Raw genomic sequence first — 26,119 nt, 5'->3', positions numbered from 1 at the left:
CCTAGAATGTGTTCCCTGCTACTGGATCTGTCTGTGTCATAGACGTGTTTCAAGCCTAGATTCCATTCAGAGCATAGCTTGGAAAATGGCAGTGCAGGCCCTCGTTAGGGCTGAGTTCAAACCCTAGCTCTGCTATTCACCAGCATGTGGTTCCAGTGAAGTGATTTTTTTAAGCTCCCTGAGCCTCAGTTCCTGCACTAGTAAAACTGCCATAGATAGAATGTTCTTCACACAGTTGCTATGAGGAATAAATGAGCCAGTGCCTGGAACTGAGATGTGTTGGACTATAGGAAATGCTGGACTAGTATTAGCGATTAAATCCATGTCCTCACTGTGAGGAAGAAAGAAAGCAGAAGAAATGAATACTGCACCCAGGTCACCTGAGCAGGGGCAGATGCTACCATGTCTCGGTGAAAGGATTCTGGGAAGGAGTCTTTTCCCAAGGCATCTTGGAGCCTAGGGGCTCTCACACCTGCAACCCATGGAATGGAATGGAACATTGCAAGGTGCAACCCAGTATATGTAGATAAAGAGGTTCACATCATCAGGATTTCTTAGTCTCCACACCGTTGAAATTTTGAGTTGAATAATTCATCTCTGGAGGGTGGGGAGGGGGCTGTTTTTTGAATTGTAGGATGTTTTGCAGCATCCCTGGCCTCTCCCCAATTAAGGTCAGTAGCATTTCCTGTCCCCTTCAGTTGTGGCAGTCAAAAATGTCTCCAGACAATTCTCCAGATGTCTTCCGGGAGACAAAACTGCCCACAGTTGAAAACCACTGATGCTTATCGATAGAAGGAACAAACGTTTTGCAAAGTTTATCTTACTTACAAAATGTACTCTGATAGTCTCATTTTGTACTCTCAGATGTCACTTTTTTAAAAGTGCTAATTGTGGCCCCCAACTTAATTTCACAGTGCAAGAACCACAGTTCAAGAAACACTGCTCACCCTTCAGAAACTCAGTTGTAACTGTTTTCCAGTGTCCCCTGTCCTTCCCAGAGGGGAATCCTTATTGAGAATTGAAAAGATGTTTGGGACAGGAAAGTTACATCCTCCTAGGACCTCTGTCCCACCCTTCACAAAATGGGGGTCAAATGCTTACCTCAAAGGCTGGGTGGACAATAATGTACCAATCCCTTGAATAAGCACTATCGCTGAGCAGTTGCTATGTGCCAGGCAGTGTGCTAAAGGATTTGCACACATATTTCCTCATTTAATTCTCATACCATTTCTGTGAACAAAGTCCTGCATTTTACCGTTACTTTAGGTGAGGAAACTGAAGCTTGCAGAAGCTAAGTAACTCGCCTAAGCATTCAGACTTAGATGTGGGGTTTTTAAATACTTCTGCAGGCTCTTCGTCCTCTTATTAAGAGGTAAAGTCTAGTTATCCACTCCTTGAATAGAATGCAGCAGAAGTGACTCCTTTGGGATTTCCAAGGTCATGTAAAATGATTCTGTCTCCGGAGTTCCCACTGTGGCACAACAGGATCAGCAGCGTCTTGGGAGTGCTGGGATGTAGGTTCGATCCTCAGTCTCACACAGTGGGTTAAGGATCTGGCATTTTTAGGTCACAACTGTGGCCCGGATCTGATCCCTGGCCCAGGAATTCCATATGCTGAAGGGCAGCCAAAAAAGGAAAACAAAAAACAAAAAAAAAGACTCCGTTTCCCCGTGTCTTCCTTTCTTGAAATGCTTGTCCTTGAAACTCACCTATCATTTTATAAGGAAGCCCAGGCCACCTGAAGAGGCCATAGATGATGTTCCTACCAGACAGGTAAGTGACCCTTGAGTGAGAACCACCCAGCTGAGCTCAGTCACCCCCCCACAATCATGATAGATAATAATTAATAACTGTGGCTGTTTTGCTCCACCAAGTTTGTTTTACAGCAACAGATAACTAGTAAAGAAGGGAAGACCTAGAAAGAAAGAAAGAAAGAAAGAAAGAAAGAAAGAAAGAAAGAAAGAAAGAAAGAAAGAAAGAAAGAAAGAGAGAGAGAGAGAAAGAAAGGGAGAAAGAAAGAAAGGGAAGACCTAAGATTTCTACTGAGACAGCCTGATCCTCGAACCCACACTCCTAACCATTACCCGTAGCACCAGCAAGTGCCCATAATATGGTCATTCTCTCTTGACAGAGCTAAGGAAATGCTGGCCAAGATTTGACTTATAAAGGAGACAGAGGGCATGCTAGGAAAGAGCAGGGAATCAGGGCAGGAAGGGTTTGTGCTTTGTGGTTTGATTTTTTTTCCCCAGCTTCACTGAAGTTCAATTGACAAGTAAAAATTGTATATATTTTAGAGTTCCCATCGAGGCTCAGCAGAAATGAATCTGACAGCATCCATGAGGACACACGCTCGATCCCTGGCCTTGCTCAGTGGGTTAAGGATCCAGCGTTGCCATGAACTGTGGTGTAGATCACAGGCACGGCTCAGATCTGGTGTTGCTGTTGCTGTGGCTGTGGTATAGGCCGGCAGCTGTAGGGGTCTGATTTGATCCCTGGCCTGGGCACCTCCATATGCCATGAGTGCGGCCTTCAAAAGACAGAAAAAGAAATTGTATATATTTAAGATATACGGCATAGTGTTTTGATCTAAGTATATATTCTGACATGATGACCACAATCAAGCTAATTAACATATCACCTCACATGTTACCCTTTTGTGTATATGTCACAACTTAAAAGCTACTCTCTCGGCAAATTTCAAGTATACAAGGCAGCATTATTAGCTATAGTCACCATGCCGTTCATTAGATCTCCAGAACCTATTTATCCTGCATATCTGAAACTTTGTCTTCTTTGACCCCCATCACCCCACTTCCCACATCCCCCATCCCCTGGCGACTGCCATTTTATTCTTCGTTTTTATGAGTTCAGTGTTTCAGATTCCACATGTGAGATCATACAGTATTTGTTTTCTGTCTGGTGACTTCATCCATTCCTGTGGCTTTAAACTCTCTTCACACAGGGATGACTCCCAAATCAGGTCACCAGCCCAGGCCCTGCATAGGCTTCTCAAATTTATCAAGTTCCCAACTGACCTCTCGGTTCCTCCCCAATCCTAGTAACTGCATCACCATTCACCAAATTCCATCAACCAAATAGCCCTCTGTCTACTTGACTTTTCTCTGAATCTCAAACCCCACACCAATCATCAAAAGGTCGGCTAGCTTCTTTTGCAAAATGCACCTAGAATCCATTCACCTCTCATCCCCTCTGCTGCCACCACCACCGCCACATCCTCCAGCCTGAGCTACTGCAGTTGCCTCCCAACTCACTTCCCTGCATCCCCCTTAGAAAACTGTCCATTTGCACCACCCTTCCCAGCTGTAAGAATGACCCCTTTGAAAAGTAAAAGAGGAATTCCTGTTGTGGCTCAGTGTGTTAAGAACCTGACTAGTTTCCATGAGGGTGCAGGTTTGATCCCTGGCCTCGCTCAGTGGGTCGGGGTCCCGGTGTAGTCAGGAGCTGTAGTATAGGTCACAGACAAGGCTTGGATCCAGTGTGGCTGTGACTGTGGTATAGGCTGGCAGCTGCAGCTCCAATTCAGTCCTTAGCCTGGGAACTTCCATATGCTTCAGGTGCAGCCCTAAACACACACACACACACACACAAAGTAAATGAGACCATGCCCCTACTCAAACCCTCCAATGAGTTCCCACCACAATCATTCCACACTGTGTGCAATGATCTGCCCCCATTTCTTCTCCCACCTCCTCTCCTACACTCTTCCCTCTCTCCTCTTCTTTAGCCACACTCTGGCCTCCCTTGATGAAAACACCAGGGACATTCCTTTCTTAGGGCTCTGCTCGCTCTATACCCTCTGCCTTTGCTATTCTGGATATTTACAGTTTTCACCCTTTGGGGGACTTGGTTCAGATGTCACCAGCTCAGAGAGGCCTTTCCTGATCACACATTCTAAAATACATCATCTGACTCTGTAGCTCCTTACCTGGCTTTCCCTATCTTATAGCACTTATTGTGAACTGACCTTTTAAAAAATTATTTATTTAGGGAGTTCCCATCGTGGCTCAGTGGTTAACAAATCCAACTAGGAACCATGAGGTTGCGGGTTCGATCCCTGCCCTTGCTCAGTGGGTTAAGGATCTGGCGTTGCCATGAGCTGTGGTGTAGGTCGAAGACTCAGCTCAGATCTGGCGTTGCTGTGGCTCTGGCATAGGCCAGCAGCTAAAGCTCCGATTAGACCCCTAGCCTGGGAACCTCCATATGCTGCAGGAGTGGCCCTAGAAAAGGCAAAAAGACAAAATATATATATATACATTTATTTATTTAGGAGTTCCTGTCGTGGCTCAGCAGAAGCGAATCTGACTAGCATCCATGAGGATGTAGGTTTGATCCCTGGCCTTGCTCAGTAGGTTAAGGACCCGACGTTGTCATGAGCTGTGGTGTAGGTCGCAGACACAGCTCAGATCTGGCATGGCTGTGGCTGTGGCCAATGGCTACAGTTCTGATTTGACACCTAGGCTGGGAACCTCCATATGCCTTGGGTGTGGCTCTAAAAAGACAAAAAAAAAATTTATTTATTCACTCATTCATTCATTCATTGGCTGTCCTCTCATTAGAATATGAACTCCATTCAGGTAAGAACCTGATCTGTTGTATCAACTTCTGGATCCTCAGATCAGAGAATAGCAACTGGTACCTAGTAGGCACTCAGCAAACAATTGCTGAATGAATGAATGATATTTTGGTACCTGGTCCCTGGCCAGGCCTCGAGGAGTGTTGTGCCAACGCTGCCTTTTCCCAGCTCTCAGACTGATTATGATCATCTCTTTCCAACTTTGCATCCAGTGACATTACACTGGTAGCTTAAAATCTGCTCTGACGGGAGTATTTATACCACAGAAATCGGCAAACATGACAAATCAGGACTTTGATTTTTCCTTTTTTGGAAAGCAGTTTACCATTACACCACTTTTAATCTCTGAAACTCTTTCCTCCAAGGACTTCGGAACACTGGGAGTGGAAGCAGTGCTACCTCTGGGCCCTGGTGGCAAAATCTGTTCCTGAGTTTGAAATGGAAGTATTCTACCTGGAACAAAGCTTAGTTTGGGTTCTGTGAGACCTGAAGGGAAGAAACCTCCGTCAGGCCTTGAGGGTTTGCTGCTTTGAGAGGGCAGGGACATAACCCCACAGGGGAGAGCACGCTTCTCTGGCGGAGCTGCCCTGGTTATACTTGTGGCTACTCTCTCATGCATCTTGCAGGAAGCAATTATTAAAGAGATGACATGAGAAAATGAACTCACCGGGGGCCCAGAAACATTTAGGGAGACTTTTCAGGGGGAGAGATATTTGATAGATGGGGGCTTACAAGGCAGAAGTAGTGATTATTCTTATGCACCCTCTGACTGGTGGGACTATAGCTAGACCAGCTTGGAAGGAAATCAGAGGCTGATTCTTGTGTTTGAGCTTCCAGCTTTTGGTACCAAGAGCTGAGACTGCGGTTCTCAGACTTAGGGAGTAAAAGAACCACACAAGAGCTTTAGAAATACAGACTCATGGCGACCCTCTCTGGCTTCCTCCAGATTTAGTAGGTGGAAATAAACCAGTTATCTGCATTTTTTTAACAAATGACCCAGTGGTCTGTAGAACACATTTTGAGAAGCCCTGTACTTCAGCATGCAACGCATCTGGAAAGGGACCAGGTTTTACTCCCCACCAGATCCCTTAAAGAGTCTACTGTCTTCCGAAACCCAGTCGGGTAAACATTGAATTGGAAGGGCCATTCCTCTCTCCCCCAATCACTGCGTTTGTCTGTCACGTGCCTAAGCCCAGGTGGCTTCAGGAAGGAAGCCTCTCAGCTGAATCTATTTCCCAGATTGCTGACCTCCCCACCTCTGCCTCCTGTGAGGAAGGAGCCAGGCTTGGGGCTAAAAGAGTGGTGTTCTTAAGAAGCTCGGGGAGCCGGTTTCCAGAAATCAAACATCAGTTAGTTTTCATGTTTTTTAAATCACATGGGCAGGTTTCAAGTTCCTCCTTTTGCAGGCGCATTAATATTTGGCATTCGTTTTCTGTGTTTTCTGCCTCTGCGGAGAGCTGGGATCACGATTCCCGGGCGGGGGAGCAGCGCGCCCAGGTGCGCGGAGTTCTCCTGCGGGCGCCCGCGGCTAACGCCGCCAAGTCTCCAGCTGAGCGCAGCAGAGATGAAGCCTCCAGGGGCCGCTCCTCGCCGCCCAGAGCCGGGCTTCCTTCCTCGGTACGTGCAGAGACTAGAAAACAGTTCTTTAGACACCGCAGTGACCGAGACCGCTCTACGCCCCCTTCCCCTGAGCAGGTGCTCGGAACTGGGCGAGCTCGGCGGTGAGGCGGACCCGGGCGCCACCTGCTGTCCATCGCGCCTAAACCACGAGAATGTAAAGGGAAAAAATTGCTTTGCAATTCACTGGCCTCCCCAGCAGACAAGTCCAGGGACAGAAAGTGCACCAAACACCGAGGAAGTGGATTTGCTGAACTTCTTCCCTGTACCTGAGAGGTAAGTCTACATCTGGTCCCTTTCTGGAGAGCTTTGGGACTGGTGAGGAACATAAAATTCAGATTGCATTTTTCTACCACGATCGTACAGAGGTGTGCCAGCAACTCAACGAAACTATGAAATGTGTGAAGCATTTCCCGGAGCACTAATTGTATGGGGTGAGACAAGAATTAAAACGTCTTTAATATAAAACTAGAATTTTAGGATAAAACGAGGGACTTGAAAGAAATGTTTCTCTCCTATAGTGCTCCAGTTTTGCTCCCCAGACCTTTCCGGTTCTGCATTCACTCTCTCCTGCCATTGGGGATATTTTGGTGGGAAAATCTGAAAAGCTCTAGATTAATAAACAGATGCTGTTGAACAAGCAGTGGAAAATACCGTTAGATAAGCCTTGACTACATGGAGGCCTCCTGGCAGAGGTGAAGCAGGGGTTTCCACGAAGACTGCTAAGGAGCTCAGCCCACCTGGAAGGACTTGGAGGAGGAAAGAAGGGGGAAGAAGGATGGGCATTGCTAGAGGGAGAAACAAGAATACAACCTAGCTTGTCGCCACTGTGTCAGTGGGGAAAGTGGGCAGTGTGGTTGGGGGCTTCTGAAAGCACAGCAGGGAGTTTTTTTGTTTTGTCTTTTTGCCATTTCTTGGGCCGCTCCCACAGCATATGGAGGTTCCCAGGCTAGGGGTCTAATCGGAGTTGTAGCCGCTCCCACAGCATATGGAGGTTCCCAGGCTAGGGGTCTAATCAGAGCTGTAGCCACCGGCCTACTGCCACAGCCACAGCAACGCAGGATCCAAGCCAAGTCTGCAACCTACACCACAGCTCACGGCAACGCCGGATCCTTAACCCACTGAGCAAGGCCAGGGATCAAACCCGAAACCTCATGGTTCCTAGTCGGATTCATTAACCACTGAGTCACAACGGGAACTCCCAGCAGGGAGTAATTTTTTAACTGGATAATCTGTTGAGAGTGTGAAAACAAAGGCAACTTCATACAGTGCTTGGAGGTGGGCTTCGTTTTGGAGGGCAATTTGGCAATATCTGAAACATTTTAAATGAACAGTCCTTCAGCAGAGCCCTCCGAGGCCTCTGACCCACAGTGATACTCTTACAAGCCCACAGGGATGTACAAGGATGTTCACTGCAGCATTGTCTGGAGAAGGAAAAAATAGAAGCGATGTAAGTGTCCGTCCTGAGAGAAGGGCTTAAATAGAGTAAGCACATCCACGCTGTGAAATAAATGCACTGGTTAGAAAGAATGAGGTCACTTGCTCTGCACTGCCATAGAAAATCTCTAAAATGAGAGAGTCTATGGAAAAGAGTCCTAACCAAAAAGCAGATATAACTGTACATGTAGTTTCATTCCACTTAAATACTTTTTTTAAGCTATATGTTTGTATGTGTGATTCCCATCAGGAAATGGGAATGAGCGTGGGAATCAGGGGGAAAAAAGTGGAGCAGGGAAGATTTTTTATTTCATGTATTTTCTATCTTGGCTTTTTCGTACGCAGATAATACATATATTCTTAAAGTACTCTAAGGTTTTTTTTTTAATTGTGGTAAAATACACATAAAAATTTACCATCTTGCCCATTTTTTAAAAAAATATATAGTTGATTTACAATGTTCTGTCAATTTCTGCTATATAGCAAATGACCCAGTTATACATATATATGCATTTTTTTTCTCATATTATCTTCTATCATGTTGTATCACAGTGATTGGATATAGTTCCTGGTGCTATAGAGCAGGACCTCATTGCTTATCCATTCTAAATGGAATAGTTTGCATCTACTAACTACCAACCCCAAACTCCCAGTCCATCCCACTCCTTCCCTCTCCCCCTTGGCAACCACAAGTCTGTTCTCCATGTCTGTGAATTTGTTTCTGTTCTATAGATATGTTCATCTGTGCCACATTTTAGATTCTACATATAAGTGATATCATATTGTATTTATCTTTGTCTTTCTGACTTACCTTAGTTAGTCTCTAGTTCCATCCAGGCTGCTGCAGATGGCATTCTTTTGTTCTTTTCTATGACTGAGTAGTATTCCATTGTATATATGTACCACATCTTTTTTTTTTCTTTTTTTTTTTTTGTCTTTTTAGGGCCGCACCTATGGCATATGGAGGTCCCCAGGCTAGGGGTCTAATCAGAGCTATAGTTGCCAGCCTATGCCAGAGCCACAGCAATGCCAGATCCGAGCGGCATCTGTGACCTACACCACAGCTCATGGCAACACTGGATTCTTAACCCAATGAGGGAGGCCAGGGATTGAACTGTAACTTCATGGTTTTTAGTCAGATGCTTCCACTGCATTATGACAGGAACTCCTTTTTTTTTTTTTTTTTTTTTTTTTTTTTTTTTTTTTTTTTTTTAACCACATGTTCTTAATCCATTTGTCTGTAGATGGATTTAGGTTGTTTCCATGTCTTGGCTACTATGAATCGTGCTACAATGAACACAGGGGTGCATTATCTTTATGAATGAAAATTTTGTCTGGATATATGCCCAGGAGTGGGATTGCTGGATCATATGGTAGTTCTATATTTAGTTTTCTGAAGAACCTCCATGCTGTTTTCCATAGAGGTTGTACCAATTTACATTCCCACTAACAGTGTAGGAGGGGTTTTTTCTCTCACACCCTCTCCAGCATTTGTTATTTGCCATCTTACCCATTTTTAAGTGGACAGTGGTGTTAAATATATTCACATTTCACATTGTTGTGCACCAATCTCCAGAAATTTTCCATCTTCCAAATCTGAAAATCTGTTAAACAACAACCCTATTAAACAACTTGTTAAGCAACAACACCTCATCCACCGTCCGCCTCACCACCCCCTGGCAACCACTGTTGTACTTTATGATTCATTTTTTAAAGTTTTATTGAAGTATGGTTGATTTACAATGTTGTGATAACTTCTGCTGTAAACAAGGTGATTCAGTGAAACATGAACACATCTACTTTCTGTTTCTATGAGTTTGACTAGTCTGGATACTAGGTATTCGTCTTTTTTTATTAAAATATAGTTGATTTACAGTGATGTGCCAATTTCTGCTGCACAGCAAAGTGATGCAGTCGTATGTATACAGACATTCCCTTTCTTTTATTATTTTCTGTTGGTACTCGTCTTTTTGTGATTGGTTTATTTCACCTAACAAAATGTCCTCAAGGTTCATCCATGTCATGGACACGTCAGAGCTTCCTTTCTTTTTAAGGCCAAATAATAGTCCATTGTATGGATACATCATAATTTGTTTATCCATTCATTCGCTGATGGACGTGAGGGTTGCTTCCATATTTTGGCTTTTGTAAATAATGCTTCTGTGAACATGGGTGTAAAAGTACCTCTTCAGGACCCAGGTTTCAATTATTTTAGATGTATATCCAGAAATGGAATTGCTGAATCATCTGGTAATTCTAATTTTTTGAGAAACTGCCATATTGTTTTCCATAACAAATACACCATTTTACATTCCCACCAACATTGCCCAAGAATTCGAATTTTTCTACCTTTTTACCAACAGTTGTTATTTTCTGTTTGTGTTTTTTTAGTAGTAACCATCTTAATGGGTACGAAATGATCTCGTTGTGATTTTGGTTGGCATTTCCCTAATGATTAGTAATGGTGACCATCTTTTCACATGCTTGTTGTCCATTTGCGTATCTTTGAAGAAACGTCCTTTGCCCCTTTTTAAATTAAACTACTTATTTGTTTTTATTCAGTTTCAAGTAAGTCTTTAAAGTCAGTTTCCTTGGAGTATAATTTTTTTTGGCTTTTTTTTTTGTTGTTTTTTTTTTAGGGCTGCACCCACAGCACATGGAAGTTCCCAGGCTAGGGGTCTAATCGGAGCCACAGTTGTGGGGCCTACACCACAGCCACAGCAAGAGCAACACAAGATCTGAGCCACATCTGCAACTTACACCACAGCTCATGGCAATGCCAGATTACTTAACCCACTGAGTGAGACCAGGGATGAAACCCACATCCTCATGGACACTAGTCAGGTTCGTTTCCACTGAGCCATGATGGGAACTCCCATTCAGGTATAATTTACATAAAATAAAACTCACTCTTGCAGGAGATAAATTAGGAGTTTGGGATTAACATATACACACTACTATATATAAAACAGATAAACTACAAGGACCTAGGGAGTTCCCATTATGGCTACCCAGGTTATGAACTCAACTAGCATCCATGAGGACGCAGGTTTAATCCCTGGCCTTCCTCAGTGGGCTAAGGATCTGGTGTTGCCATGAGCTCTAACATAGGTTGAAGATACAGCTGGGATTCTGAGTTGCTGTGGCCGTGGCTGTGGCTGTGGCATAGGCTGGCAGCTGTAGCTCTGATTCAACCCCTAGCCTGGGAACTTCTATATACTGCAGGTGCAGCCCTAAAAAAAAAAAAAAAAAAATCCAAGAACCTACTATAGAGCACAGGCAACTATATTCAATATTCAATGTCCTATAATAACCTTTATTCTAAAAAAGTATACACACACACACACACACACACACACACACACATACACACTCACACGTACAGTCTTCATCCTGAGACTAGAATCCAAAAATTAAGTGACATGATTAGATATACACTTTGGAAAGATTAATTTGGTTCCAGCTGGAGAATGAATTAGAGAAGGAATGGAAAGTTACTGCTCCATCAGAATTAGTCCAACTCTCTAAATGGCTATAATTTAAAACAACAACAAAAACCTAAAAAATAACAAGTGATGACGATATATGGATAAATTGGAACTTTTGGGGATTTTGGGAGGGAATATAAAATGGTGCAGCCCCATGAAATACAGATGAGCAGTTTCTCAATAACTTAAACATAGAAAACCATTTGACAATTCCAATCCTAGGTATAAACCCAAAAGAACTGAAAACAGGGACTCAGACAAAACTTGAACATGACTGTTCATAACAGCACTATTCTCAATAGCTAAAAGGTGGGAGTAACCCAAATGTACATCAACTAATGGATGGATAAACAAAATGTGGTATAGCCATACGATGGAATATTATTCAGCTATGAAAAGGAATGAAAAGTACCAATACATGCTACAAGGTGAATGAAACTTAAATCATTCTAAGTGAAAGAAGCCAGATACAAAAGGCCAGAGGTATGATTCTGTTTAGATAAAATATCTAGAGTCAGCAAATCCATAGAGATAGAAAGCAGACTAGTGGTCACCAGAGCTAGGAGAGGGGGAAATGGGAAATGGCTAATAATGGGTATAGGGTGGCCTTTGGGGGTAATAAAAATGTGCTGGAACTAGATAATGGTGATGGTTACACAACATTGTGAATATACTAAATGTCACCTATAGTAAATTTCATGTAATGTGTGTTTTACTACAATTAAAAAATGTTTAGTTTGTCCTCATCTGTACTGGAAGGAAGTTGATTTCGTTATGCCCTTCTGGGTATAACTTTTTAAGATGCCGTAACTGTTCAGGTTTGCACAACCGCTCTACTTGCATGCTGCCTACCTGTAGGATGACTAAAGTAAAACACCCGACAGGCAATAATATTAAATCATACAATGAGAGAATATTCTCTTTTCAGTCTCTCTTACTCCTGACTTTACTCCTTCAAGTTGAAAGTCCCATTTGTATGCTAGGAAAGCCCTCACATCTAATAGTTTCTCTCTCTCCCTCTACCTCTCTCCCTCCCTACTGCCCACTGTCCCTCTCTTGTTTAATAAGAGACCACAGGCCTCAGGCTCAGAGCTTTAGGCAAGCAGCCTTAGAGCTCAATTTTAATAATACTGTTTTGTTTTCATCGTATTTACTTTTACTGAAAACTCTTTAGAGCAAGTGGCATGAGGATTTCAACTATGCAGATGTGACATAAAATTTTCCTTTTAAAATAAAATGTATTAAGTGGTAAAATTATTTTTAAATATACATAAATAACAGAAGACCACAGAAAAGCAAAAATCAGGATGTGGCTATTGCTCATGACTGAAGTTTGGGAAACAGCACCCTGTTCAATTACTGCTGTTACTTCTTAGGAACTATCACCCATCAAATTACAGGCTGTGGACAAAGTTCTGGCTCAGACTCACATTGTACCCTCTCCCATCCACCCCTACCCTGTCACTGTGTCACTGGAATGGAGCAAAGGGAGTGAGCCAGAGAGGCCTGTGGCTTGGAAATTAAAGCTCAGGAGACAGGAGCTGGCTTCTCCTCCAAGGTCTTTCAAGCGACCGTGAGGGTAACTGGGGACTCTGCTGTATGTCCTTCACAGAGTCCTGAGCAGAGGAAGGGATGGAGGAACAGTGAAACAGTGAAAAGAATCAGTCAGCCTGGTCTGCCTCCCAGCCTCCCAGTTGCCACCTCATCCTCAGGAAGTGAGAGGATCTTCTAGAAAATAGGTCTTGATGGGTGTTCCTGTTACGGCTCAGCAGTAACAACCCTGACTAGCATCCATGAGGTTGTGGGTTCAATGTGGACTTGCTCAGTGGATTAAGGATCCGGCGGTGCCATGAGCTGTGGTGTAGGTTGCAGATGTGGCTTGGATCCCAAGTTGCTGTGGCTGTGGCATAGGCCAGCAGCTGCAGCTCCAATTTGACCCCTAGTCTGGGAACTTCCATATGCCACCGGTTCGGAGGAAGGAAGGAAGGAAGGAAGGAAGGAAGGAAGAAAAAGAAAGAAAGAAAGAAAGAAAGAAAGAAAGAAAGAAAGAAAGAAAGAGAAAGAAAGAAAGAGAAAGAAGTAGGTCTTCATGTGTTGTGCACACACTGCTAATCCTGGTTATCCTTCTGAAAGGATGCTACGGGCAGACTCTGTTCCTGTGAGAAGGGGTCAAGGTAACTCTCCAAGCAGCCTCCACAAGCACTCAAATTTCTTCTCATCCTTCATCCTTTTCAAGGAACCGCTCACAGCCATGATGACAAAAAAGCCCCCAAGTGAACACTACTTCTAAATCTAAGATCTAAAAGACTGTTCATTTTAAGGTATAATAAAAGCAACTCTTGCGCTTTAGTTCTTAGAAAAATCTTCCTAGAGAAGAGAAAACATTTTGAGGGGTTCCCAATGCCCTTCTAGCTGATGCCTTGAGAGCCTTGGGATTTTAGTGTAGATGGCTGGATTAAATAGCAAGGCAGCTCTGTGGTTTCTTAGGGGGAGCAAGCATGTATTTAAAAAATGCTAAAACATCACTGGGCTAAATTAGTGGAAAAGTTAACTGGTATCATTCCTGCTTTTGATGGTGAAATTTTCAAAAAATTCACTCATCCCTAACACAGACCTAACTCTGTGCAGTACACATGTTTGATCAGTGTCAACAAAACAGTGATTAATCAGAGCAAAGAGTAAAGCTCCTCCTTTAAGCTCTGCCTCTGCCTGGGAACATTCTCCTACAAATGTTTCTTCTCCCTTTAAAAATAGAGTTGTTTTTTTAAAAGTGTTCAAATAGTGATTACGTTTTGGCTCAATATGTGTCGCAGATGAAGATATAACTTCACACAACTCCCCAGCAGAACCTAGCCAGAAGAAAACCCTCATTAACTGAACTCAACTCCTAGGGTAGAAGGGTGCTATTTACCAGCTTGGAAAGAGATGGACAGGAGGAAGCTTGTTCTAGTCTAAGGGACAAGACTGGACGGTCAGGCTTGGGAGGGGTCCTTGTTGAGCCCTGAGACTGTTCATGTGTGTCGTCATGGTGGTCCATCGGCACACGTCCTCACATCCAGCCCTGTCCTAGACATGGGAGAGGGAGAGATCGAAGTTCCTTTCACGGATCCAGAAGGAACCATTAACTTTGGGTTAGAAACTTCTGCCTAGAAAACAGGTCCCGGAGTTCCCTAGTGGCCTAGAAGTTTAGGGATCCAGTGATGTCATTGCTGTGGCTCATATTCAACCCCTGGCTCAGGAATTTCTGCAGGCCTCCGCCTCAGCACCACCACCACCCCCCAAAAAAGAAGAAGAGAGAGAAGGAAAGAGAAAGGAAGAAAGAAAGAAAATAGGTCGTGATCTTCTGCCCTCAAGTCAGGAGAAAAGGGGAGTGGGAGGTAGACAGTTGACACCATTCCTTGCTTTTCAAAACTTTTGGTCCACACCAGAAAATAATGAATTTCTTTTCTTCCCAAGTACCCAATGGTAAAGCGCAATTAATTCATTTCACCTGTGAGGGTGGGGTAGAACCAAAGTATGCTGAAAATGATTTAAATAATTGAAGTTAGCCTCACAAAGTCACGAAGCCTCACTGTAGCCGAAAATTGAAACTAAATAATGTATCGTGGACTGTTTATGAGGACTGGGTAATTTGTTAAATAATCTTAACTTTGCACCCTTCAACCTGCCTCCTTCAAAGTCATCTCCTTTCAAAAAAATCACAAAAGAGAGTTAACAAGAGAATAAGTGTATGGAACAATAAGACATGCTCCCCTGAATTTTTTTTTTCTTAGAACATTAATTTTGCTTTGCCGGTGGAAATGGACACTACTGAGTGGTTAATCTGTTTCTATACATTTGTATTTCTAGAAAATCAGTTCCTCCTCATCCTCACAAAACAAAATCTAAGGGACAAACTCTGACCACCTACTCTCAGAGAGGACACAGGCACACATTTTCATGTCACGCTCCTGGGAATGGAAGTGAAGAAAACCTCTTATGGGGGAAAGCACTTCAGCCACCCCTGAACAAAGGAATTTCTAACGCTGACTGTCTGCATGGTGAGAGAAGAAGAAATAGAGGGGGGTAAGCACAGTGAATATTTTGATAAATTGTCTTGTTCGTGTACTTGTATGATGAAGTCGAGAGTATTAGTCAGCTCGGGAGGCCATGACAAAATTCCACAGACTGGGTGGCTTAAAACAACAGAAATGTATTTTCTCACAGTTCCGGAGGCTAGAAGTCTAAGATCAAGGTGTTGCCAATGCTGTTCTTTGCAGCCTCTCTCTCCTTGGCTCGCAAATGCTGGCCTTCTCACCGCGTCCTGACATGGCCTTATCTCTGTGCCTGCAAACCCCTGGTGTCTCTCCCTCTTCTTAAAAGGTCGTCAGTCCTGTTGGAGTAGGGCCTCTCCCTTATGGTCTCATTTCACCTTCTCTACCTCTTTATAGGTTCTGTCTCCAAATACAATCACGTTGGGAATTAAGGGTTTCAATATGTGACCTGGGGGTGGGGGGACACAATTTAGTCCATACAGTCAGTGTATGGAAATCTTCTGGAAGGACACACACAAAACTCATTAACATCACCTCTGGAGGAATGGTACTGAGATTCCAAGTTAGTCCTATGTCTTCTACCTGAATTTTTTCTTTTTTAATCTTTTTAGGGCTGCACCCATGGCATGTAGATGTTCCCAGGTTAAGGGTCGAATTGGAGCTGTGGCTGCCGGCCTACACCACAGTCACAGCAACTGAGGATCCAAGCCACATCTGCAACCTACACCACAGCTCACTGCACCACTCCGGATCCCCAACCCGCTAAGCGAGGCCAGGGATCAAACCTCCGTCCTCAAGGATGCTAGTCAGATTCATTTCCACTGAGCCACAATGGGAACTCCTACCTGAATTTTTTAAATGATACTGTTTTAATAAATAATGATAAAAGGATATGAATCAGAAGGGATGACAAATTTTAGCCTGCTCCGTACACTTACAGACATACAACCAGCCGTGAGTGTAGATAGCCCTCTGCCTCCCTTCTAGGCCCCAGGGCTAAGAAAGCCTACCTTGGAAGGGATTAGCCTCCCAAGTGGTCCCCAATCCATCAATGCTCAGGGAAGTAATGTCCAAGGAAGGTAAGGACCAAATGGGGAAATAGCAACATTCTGTTGCCAAGGCTGTAGGCCAAGAGTGTTGTCCATGCCACCCAGTTCTGATGGCAAAGGTCCAGCGGAGTGACCACAGGAGGAGTGGAAGGGGCATTTGGAATCTGAAGGTTTTTGACAGCCCCCACAACCTCACCACTCATTTCTCATCCCACATTCTTCCTGTAAAGCCAGCACTGCTGGCAGAAATAACATCTCAAGGGCTTATGCAAGAAATCTGAGGGTAAATGAGAAATTGCTTTCATCCCCTGAACTTACATAAACCTCTTAATTGCCTCCATGTCTGTGGTTGTTAGCCACTAATTATTAGGTGTTTTGCCTCTGTCAGCATTTTCATAAAGTGTTCCTTTCTGTGAGGAATGATAAGCATTTAATCAAGGCTGAATTAGAGGCATGTGTACCAGAGGGAGGGGCGGAGTGGGGTGGGGTGGTGGTTGGGATTGTGAGGCTGTCTGTGTGGTTTTGAAGCTGTGAGCCAACATGGAAGAAAGCACTGAACCGCAAGGCACTGAAACAGTCGTGGTAACAGAAGCTGCTTTAAACTCTGCACTTGAAATTGGGCCAGGTGCTGCGTTAAGACCTCTGTATCCTCTGATTCTCACCAGAAAACCTTGGCGGTGCTCTTATAAATGAGAAGCTCAGAGAGAGTCAGCCAGCAAGAAGTGTGTGCCAGTGAGCTGGCTGCACCTAACAGAACAATCGACAGTGGCTGGAACGAGTCAGAAGGGTTTTTCTCTCACATGAGACGTCAGGGGGTAGGGGACCGAGGGCTATTGTGGCAGCTCTGTACCACAAGGAGAGGCCTATGTCCCTTCTAGCAATTTACCTGCACTACCTTCTAAAGTGGACATAATGTCTCTCTTCCAGGCAGGAAAAGGAAAACAAGGGCAAAATCTCATCCAGCTGACTCTGCCCCCCTTTTATTGAAGGAGATTTCCAGGAAGTCCCATCTCTGTGTGCCTCTACTGCATCAGATGGCTATGTTTTCTGCAAGATGGCTATTATGTGCCTGAGATTGTGGGGTACAAAACATTTGCATGTTGTATTTATTGTTCATAACAGCCCTGTAAGGAAGACCTTTTCAACCCTGGGTTCTAGTTTCATCCTTGCTGTTATACAGCTAAGTAATATGAGATAATCACTTTCCTCCTGGCCCCCAGTTTTCTCACTTGTTTTATGAGGGTCTAGACTAAATAAGGAGTCCTTAACTTAAGGTCTATATACCCCTGTGGGGACCGTGGATAAAATTCAGGCAGGAGCAGAGTTCCCTTCGTGGCTCAATGGTAATGACTAGTATCCAGGAGGATGCAGGTTCGATCCCTGGCCTTGCTCAGTGGGTCAGGGATTAGGCATTGTCATGAGCTGTGATGTAGGTCACAAATGTGGCTCAGTTCCTGCATTGCTATGGCTGTGGCACAGGCTTGCTGCTGTAGCTCTGATTTGACCCCTAGCCTGGGAACTTCCATATGCCTCAAGTGTAGCCCTAAAAAGACAAAAAAAAAAAAAAAAAAAAAAAAAGCAGGGAGGAGGGCTGTGAATTGAGGTGGGGGAAATTATTACATCCTTGTTTTCCTTAACTTCTGGTTGAAATTTAGCATTTCCTTCTATTATGACTCTAGGCAGTGGACCACAGTAATATTAGCAGAACCTATGAGTTTTTCACCAAAAGAAATCATAAATATTTTAGAGCATCTTATAGTTGTTTCAGATATGTTAAAATATCATTTATGTTCACCACTATTTCAAAATTATGGTAGTTGTTACACCTGCCCTATTTAAGGTGTTAATAAAGAGATATACATCTATATCTATACAGATATCTTACAAATTTTGTTTTTAATATTCTAGTAAATATATTTCAATATAATTTATTTTCTTCATAATCCTGTATATCTTGCTTTATGCCTTTAAAAACATTTTTTCTGAGAAGAGGTCCACAGACTTCAGCAGATTGCCAAAGAAGTCTATGGAACAAATGAGACAAAGCTTCTGGAATATGAAATCTCTTTGCTCCTCTGCCTGTAAATGAAACTGCCACTAGCTAGCACAGTCATCCTGAATAAGTCCCTTCATCTCTCCATTTCCTCAGTTTTCTCTTCTGTAAAATGGGAATGAGGAGTTCCCATCATGGCACAGCAGAAATGAATCCGACTAGGAACCATGAGGTTGAAGGTTCGATCCCTGGCCTCACTCAGTGGGTTAAGGATCTGGCATTGCCGTGAGCTGTGGTGTAGGTTGCAGACATGGCTCAGATCCGGCATTGCTGTGGTATAGGCTGGCAGCTGTAGCTCCGATTACACCCCTAGCCTGGGAACTTCCATATGCCGAAGGTGCGGCCCTAAAAAATAGACAAAAGACAAAAAAAGAAAAAAAGGGGAATGATACCTGCCTTATCTGGTTAAGAGCTGCTAGGAAAACCAGAGAAATCTGCACATGGACATACGCATGCAGAGCTTGTGCGTCTTCAGTTACTGAAGTCAGCTTCTGAAGTGCTACGCAAATGATAAGGTTTATGAACGTATTCAACTTTAGACCTGTTTTGCAGAGATGCTGATATTTTTCTGTCACTTTGAGATGTGTCCTGAGACAGCCATATATTTTTCTAGTGCCAGACTGGGATTGAACTAGTATAAAATTCAATAATAAAGGGGAAGTTGTACCTTAAATACACTCGGATAGAACTTTTTAAGACCAGAAGGAGATAACATGAGATTTTTCCAGTGGGTTATAGAGTTCCAGTTATCTTTCACTCTGAAAAACTTTAGCCAATATATCATGGCTTTAAAAACAAATAGATCAACCAGTCATTTCTTCTGTAATCTCTAAATACAGGGGTAATTGGACAAATAGGACAGGAAAGTTGGTTTGTTTCCTTCATAATCTGTGCCTTTAAAAAAAAAAATCCGTGTTTTTACATCTGCCGAGGTGACCATAATTCATGTTTTAAATAGCAAAGTAAATATCTACAAATATCTTATTAAATGATATTTTAGAAGGGATGTCAAATTACATTTGGATGTTACTTAATGCTTTCATAGTTTTAAACTGAAAGACATGGGGTACAGGAGAGATCTTGGCCAAGAAAGATGGTTCCTAAACAAGCTAGTGTTTTGATCAGTTTCTCCAAGGATTTATGGAAATACTCTGGGATGTTTTTCTTGGGGAGGATATCTTGTTTGCACAACGAAAGATGTCCTTTGTTTTCTGGCTTTGAGAGAATGTCATTCTGATACTGAGGTATGAGCCATATAGATAACTCAGATAAAAGTTAGGATTGGTAGGAGTTCCCGTCATGGCTCAGTGGTTAACAAACCTGATGAGCATCCATGAGGATGTGGGTTCAATCCCTGGCCTTGCTCAAAAAATTAAGGATCTGGTGTTGCCATGAGCTGTGGTGTAGGTTACAGACGTGGCTGGGATCCCAAGTTGCTGTGCCTTTGGCATAGACTGGCAGCTGCAGTTTTTATTCGATCCCTAGCCTGGGAACCTCCATATGCTGTGGGTACGGCCCTAAAAAGACAAAAAAAAAAAAAAAAAGTTAGGAATGGGAGAAATGTTTATGCTATTAAAAAAGAAAAAGAAAAGCCTACTTTTATATTTAAAAAAAATAGAATATAAACCCTGGTTTTCTTATCTTGATACTACTAAGAGATCATTCATTCATTTACTCATGCATTTGTTTACAAGTGTTCCTTGACTACCTGCTTTTTGCAAGGCATTGTGCCAAGCATGACTGATATGGCCCCGCTCTCATGACACTTAAAAGACTAATGTTGAACATTAACAAATTTGGAGTTCCCGTTGTGGCTCAGCAGTAAGGAACACGACTAGTAACCAGGAGGATGCAGGTTCAATCCCCTGGCCTTGCTCAGTGGATTAATTATCTGGCATTGCCATGAGCTGGTGGTATAGGTTGCAGACGCAGCTCAGATCCTCAGTTGCTGTGGCTGTGGCGTAGCCCAGCAGCTGCAGCTCTGATTCGACCCTAGCCTGGGAACCTCCATATGCCACATGTGCAGCCCTAAAAAGAAGCAAAACAAATTTTTTAAAAAATCTTAAGAGACAGGCTCTATTCTACATATTGCACATACGTTAAATCATGTATGCGCCCCACTCTAGAAGGAAAACACTCTTACCCCATGTTACACTACAGATGAGGAATCTGAAGTTTACTGAAGTTAAGGAGCTTGTTCAGGTTTACAGGACTAGTCAGAGACTGAGCTGGGATTCAGTCATGGCCAGTCTGATGCCATGATCCATGCTCTAAAACAGTGGTTGGCAAACTACTGCCCACTGGCCAAGTCCAGTCCAATGTGTGCTTTTGTAAATAAAGTTTTATTGGAACACAGATGTTCTCATTCATTTACAGGTGTCCATGGCTGCTTTCACTTGAGGATAGCAGTCCAGCAGGTGCAGCAGAGATCACATTGTCCACAGAGCCTAAAATATTTACTACCTGGCCCTTTATAGGAAAAGTTTGCCAACTCCTGCTCTAAAACAGCTGTACTTTCTCTCTAACAGAAAGATAGGAGGTAAGTAAAATAATTGAAAATAATTTCTTAATGTGCCATGACTCACGAAATGAAGTGTTATGAAAGAGAATCACTGCAGTGACAGGATGTGGTTAAAGGCATCCCTCTTTAAAATGTGAGCACCCAGAGGGGGGAATCTTCAAGAGGAGGTCTGAATCCTGGGACAGAGCTTATTACTGAGGAATTTGTAGATTATTTAGCTTGCCCAATATCCAGTGCCTCTGCTTTGACCTGAACAAAGGATGACAAAGAAACCATTCTCCTTTCTGGAATGAAAAGATTTCCTTCCCTTTCAAATGGGAGCCTAGGATGATGCAGTGAGGGGAATGACAGATGAAAATGTTCAGCACAGTGTTTGACACCAACTTGGCACTCAACAAACACCCCCTCCTTCCTTCTTGTCCTTGCCACCTGCTGGACTACAATTGGCCTGCTGCCTGAACTTGCAAAGATTTGTACATCATGAACACAATGCTTTATGCTTTAAAATGGGCATTGACATTTAATATAGTAAAGTGAGGGTTAGAAATGTGTCTCCTAACTCAGAATACATTGTATTGTCCAGCTGATGAATCCCAGAGGGAAAAAATGTGCTAGCTCAGTCACCCCATTTGCGATTGGGGCACAAATTCCCTTTCTTGGTCCAAATGCCCAAGGCTGAGGGCAAAAGAGGGTTGGGCAGTCAAGCAAGTGGGTGCAGGATGCTTGCCTTGGCAGTCTTCCGCATGACTCCCTCCAAGATTGTCAGTCTCCGTTTTATATGGTACCTTGATCCATCCATTACCAGCAATAAAGACTTCATCTTTAACCAGGCTCTGAGCCATTTGCCTGACAAGGAAAAAATGCTGAGTTTTCCTGCCAAGTATATATCCATATATATTTTTACAGATATAAATCACCTTCAAAGCCACTTCTGCTTATTACAGTTAAGGTTACTATATCTGCTCACCCCTTTTGTCTTAGGAAAGCAGAGACTTTGTGGTTAGACCCAGCTTTATGTCCTTGTTCTGTTCTACTAGACATAGAACCTGGAGGAAAACTTGTAACCTCTCTGAGCCTTAGTCTCATCATTTGCAATAATATCTATCAATGCCATCCATTTATACACTATTAGAGTACCTGCTGTGCACCAGCACTGTGCTGAGCTCTAGGAATATCAAAGCAAAGAAGACAGACAAGATTTCATTCCTTGTAGTTCTTACAGTCTAGTAGAGACAGTTACAATAACTGAGTAAATAAATACTCGAGATTGTTACAGATGTGATAACTGGTATGGAGGAGAGAGGGTGGTGTAATAGACTGAGCTATTTAAGTGATATTGAGGCAAGACCTGCAGAATGGGAATGAGCAAACCATGGGAAGAGCTGTTAATGGCATCAGGCAGATGGAGTGGTAAACAGAAAGGTCTGCAGATGAGGAAAATATTGTGTTGTAGGAACAGAAAATAGTACAGTAACCAAGAAGAACAGTGGTACAAGATGAGGTCAGAGAGGTAGGTATAAGCCAGCTCACATGGGCCTTATGGGTCATGGACAAGGACTTTTAGATTTTGTTCTAATCAGACTGGGAAGCCAATGAAAATGATTAAGATGTGCCCAGGATTCGTGTGTTTTAAAAGATCAGTCTGGTTACTGCATAGAGAAGGGATCTTAGGAAACAAGTATGAAAGTAGGAAGGCCAGGGTCTTGTAAGGATTACTTACAATTACAAATGTAAAATAATGAGCACAACCCCTAACCCATGGAAGTTCTCCATGAGCATGAGTTAGCTGTTATTCTGGAAAATCGAATCCTATCTTGTCTGGTATAGCAGACACTAGTTTTATGTAGTTTTTAATTAAAATTTTAAATTAAAAAACTAGTATTTCATTTGGTCACTGGGAAATATATCTGAGAAACTTGGATATATGAATCTACTTTTTTAAAAAAATTATGGCCACACCCACAGCATATGGAAGTTCCTGGGCCAGGAACTGAATCTGAGCCACAGCTGCAGCAACACTGGGTCCTTTAATCCACTGTGCTGAGCCAGGGATTGAACCCATGCCTCCATAGCAGCCTGAGCACTGAAGTCAGATTCTTCACCCACTGTGCCATAGCAGGAACTCCTGAACTTACTTTTTAAAAACTGTAAATTCTATGAAATCTGAGTACAGAGTCAAGTATTTTTGATGAAAATTTAATGTCCAAATTGAGATGTGTTATAATAGTAAAATCTACACATGATCCCAAAGACTTAGTATGATAAAGAAAATGTAAAATATTCTCTTAATAATTTTTATATTGATTACATGTTCAAAGTTTGGACATACTGGGTTAAATTAAATATTATTTGAATTAATTTCACTTCACTTGTTTTTAAAGCTACTAGAAAGTTTAGGAGTTCCTGTCGTGGCATGGCAGAAACGAATCCGACTAGGAACCATGAGGTTGTGGCTTCAACCCCTGGCCTCGCTCAGTGGGTTAAGGATCTGGCGTTGCTGTGAGCTGTGGTGTAGGTCGCAGATGTTGCTCGAATCTGGCATTGCTCTGGCTCTGGCGTAGGCTGACCGCTGTAGCTCTGATTACACCCCTAGCCTGGGAACCTCCATATGCCACAGGTGCGGCCTTAAAAAGACAAAAAGACAAAAAAAAAAAAAAAAAAAAAAAAAGGTACTAGAAATTTTAAAATTATATATGTTACTGAGTCCAAGGTTATATGGCTTGCCACACGAAAGGCCAATAAATGGAAAGATGGAGAGTTGGGGCAAGGAACAGTGTCTTTATTCAGAAAGCCAGCAGATCAAGAAGATGGTGCACTAGTGTCTCACTGAAACATCTTATCTGAGTTAGAATTCAGATTTCTTTTATACTAAAACGTGTGACTGGTTATTGCCAACTTCTTGGTGCCAGAATCCTTTGTTCTCACAGCTGTCCACCTAGGCCTGATCACAATGTTCCTATAAACCTCCAACAAGATAAAAGTTATTCTCTGTTCTGCAAATTTGTTGTTGTTTTGGCTGCACCTGAGGCAAGCAGAAGTTTCTGGGCCAGAGACTGAACCGGCACCACAGCAGTGATCCAAGCTACTGCAATTACGTCACTGAACACTCAACCCCCTGAGCCACAAGGGTGTTGTGCAACTTTTTAAGGGAAAAGTGTTATACCTTAAAGGTCGAAGCCTTGAGGATGGGCTGTCCTGTATACTTCAGGCTAAGGCAACATTCTTTTACAAAGGTGCAGAGCCAGCATGACTAAGCACAGGCCACAGAGCACAAAGGCTAGAGCTAAAGGAATAGATCCAGTTAGGTGTCAGATTTGTTCTTCTCTGTTACGCATGTGTGCTCACATTTTACAGCTTTTGGACATGCTAATCAAAAGGAAACAGGAATTTAGAAATTTAAATGCACAAAATGTTAACTTCTGATATGTCTCCTGTAAGAAATCTCAATTTGAAGATTATAACTGGGTAAAAATAAAAATCAGTAGCATCTTTTGGAAACACTATGGGAACACAGGGTCTACATCTTAATTATATATTTTATATATATATCTTATCCTCAAGGAATTCTTTTGGCATCCCTGACTATTCCTGGATAATGGACCCTGCTTTAGAAAATTCAGGCACCCCAACTCTAGGAGAAAAGGCTCAGGATTTAGAGGATCCCTGAGTGTAAAGTGTTATCCCCAAAGCTGGATTCAGTAAGCCTTGTGATATTAATGTATCCACTTTAAGCACAAAAAGGACCCAGTTAGTCTAGCATAGATTTAAATCTCTAGGTCCAGGAAGCAAAGATGCACAGAGCCTCCCAAAACTTAGTACAACGTATGCATAATAAGTCACCGGGAGAGGTAGGAGTGATTTCCATCTCTGCCTGCAGATGCTCCACAAAGCAGTTAAAATCAATTGCTTTAACTTAACTTTAACACAGTTAAAGTTTGTGCCATGACCTCTATGAAATACTTTAGGTTCATTATCCCATCTAAGCTTCATGAAACTTTCTGAGGTAGGTATTAAGGTTCAGTGACTTGTTCAAGATCAAATCACACAGCTGCTAAGAGGCAGAGCAGGGATTCGGATTCAAATCCAGGCAATCTGATACCAGAGCCTGCATTCTTAAACACCATACTGGACAGCATTGCCCTTGCAATGCCAGTGACTCGGAGAACCACCCTTGAGGATAAGGCCCCTTCTCTTGCACCTTCCATCACTTCCAGCCATTGCTGAGATATGCTTACCCCTCCCTAACTCCTTGTTCTGCTCCTAGCCCAGGGATAACTGGCCACAGACCAAGAGGACAACTTCTTACTGATGGAGAGATGGGCAAGTGCTGCTAAGAAGTCACCCATCTGCTCCCACAGAAAGAAAAGCAAAAAGTAAATGATTATTTTGCTACTCTTCAGATATACTGCTGTAACTAGCAGCATTCATTCATCCCTTCAGCAAACTTTGGCAGTCAGTCCCCTGTCTGGGGGTGTGTGAATGAAAGCTTCACAAATATTGTCACTATTAATTATATTATTATCATCAGTAACACTAATAATAATTAATCAAATTACAATTACTATTAGTAATTGGTCATAAAAGTGATAATACTGTTAACACCTTCATTAACAATAATAATGATTACAGGAGTTCCCGTCGTGGTGCAGTGGTTAACGAATCCGACTAGGAACCATGAGGTTGCGGGTTCGATCCCTGGCCTTGCTCAGTGGATTGAGGATCTGGCATTGCCGTGGGCTGTGGTGTAGATTGCAGACTCGGCTCGGATCCCGCGTTGCTGTGGCTCTGGCGTAGGCTGGTGGCTACAGCTCTGATTGGACCCCTAGCCTGGGAACCTCCATATGCTGCAGGAACAGCCCAAGACATGGCAAAAAGACAAAAAAAAAAAAAATTTTTTTTAATTTTTAAAAATTTAAAGTAATAATAATAATAATGATTACAATAACAGCAAATATTTATTGAGCACTTGCTGTGCTAAGTGCTGTTCATATTAAAGGATTTTTTTTGAGTTCCCTGGTGGCCTAGTGGTTAAGGGTTTGGTGTTTTCATTGCTTATTCTTTGGAGCTCAGTAGTGCCTTTATCCCCCCTCTCCCCCCTTCCCCACTCCCCAGGTTTGATCCCAGGCCTGGGAACCTCTGCATGCCATAGGCATGTCCCCTCCCGCCCCCATCCCCACAAGAAAAGTATTTTTTTCCCACCTTGAGTACTTACTTTCTGTGTTTTAGATAAGACATGTTTAATTCTTACAACAGTGGGATAAGGAAATTCCAGACGTCACAAAATCTTTTGACACAACCCATCAGAGCACTGAGTTCCTCTGTGTTT

The 26,119-nt window shown here is 42.8% G+C and overlaps 1 protein-coding gene across 4 annotated transcripts; it reads left to right on the top strand.

Annotated features, from left to right (window-relative positions):
* LOC110255245 lies at positions 4,492-20,807 on the top strand. Of its 4 annotated transcripts, XM_021076918.1 has the most exons (4): positions 4,492-6,211; positions 6,290-6,487; positions 14,986-15,201; positions 20,649-20,807. In XM_021076918.1, the coding sequence occupies exons 1-4, from the start codon at positions 5,970-5,972 to the stop codon at positions 20,773-20,775; spliced, it is 783 nt and encodes a 260-aa protein (XP_020932577.1). In that variant the 5' UTR covers positions 4,492-5,969; the 3' UTR covers positions 20,776-20,807. The 4 variants fall into 4 exon arrangements, with proteins under 4 accessions (XP_020932577.1, XP_020932576.1, XP_013840338.1 ...); XM_021076917.1 differs by having other exon boundaries at positions 4,492-6,487; XM_013984884.2 differs by lacking the exon at positions 20,649-20,807 and adding an exon at positions 17,147-17,642 and having other exon boundaries at positions 4,492-6,487.

Source organism: Sus scrofa, chromosome 16 (genome assembly GCF_000003025.6).
Source record: "Sus scrofa isolate TJ Tabasco breed Duroc chromosome 16, Sscrofa11.1, whole genome shotgun sequence".
Classification (NCBI taxonomy): domain Eukaryota; kingdom Metazoa; phylum Chordata; class Mammalia; order Artiodactyla; family Suidae; genus Sus; species Sus scrofa.
Note: the sequence above shows the minus strand (reverse complement) of the source record. Positions and strands in the feature narration are given on the sequence as shown.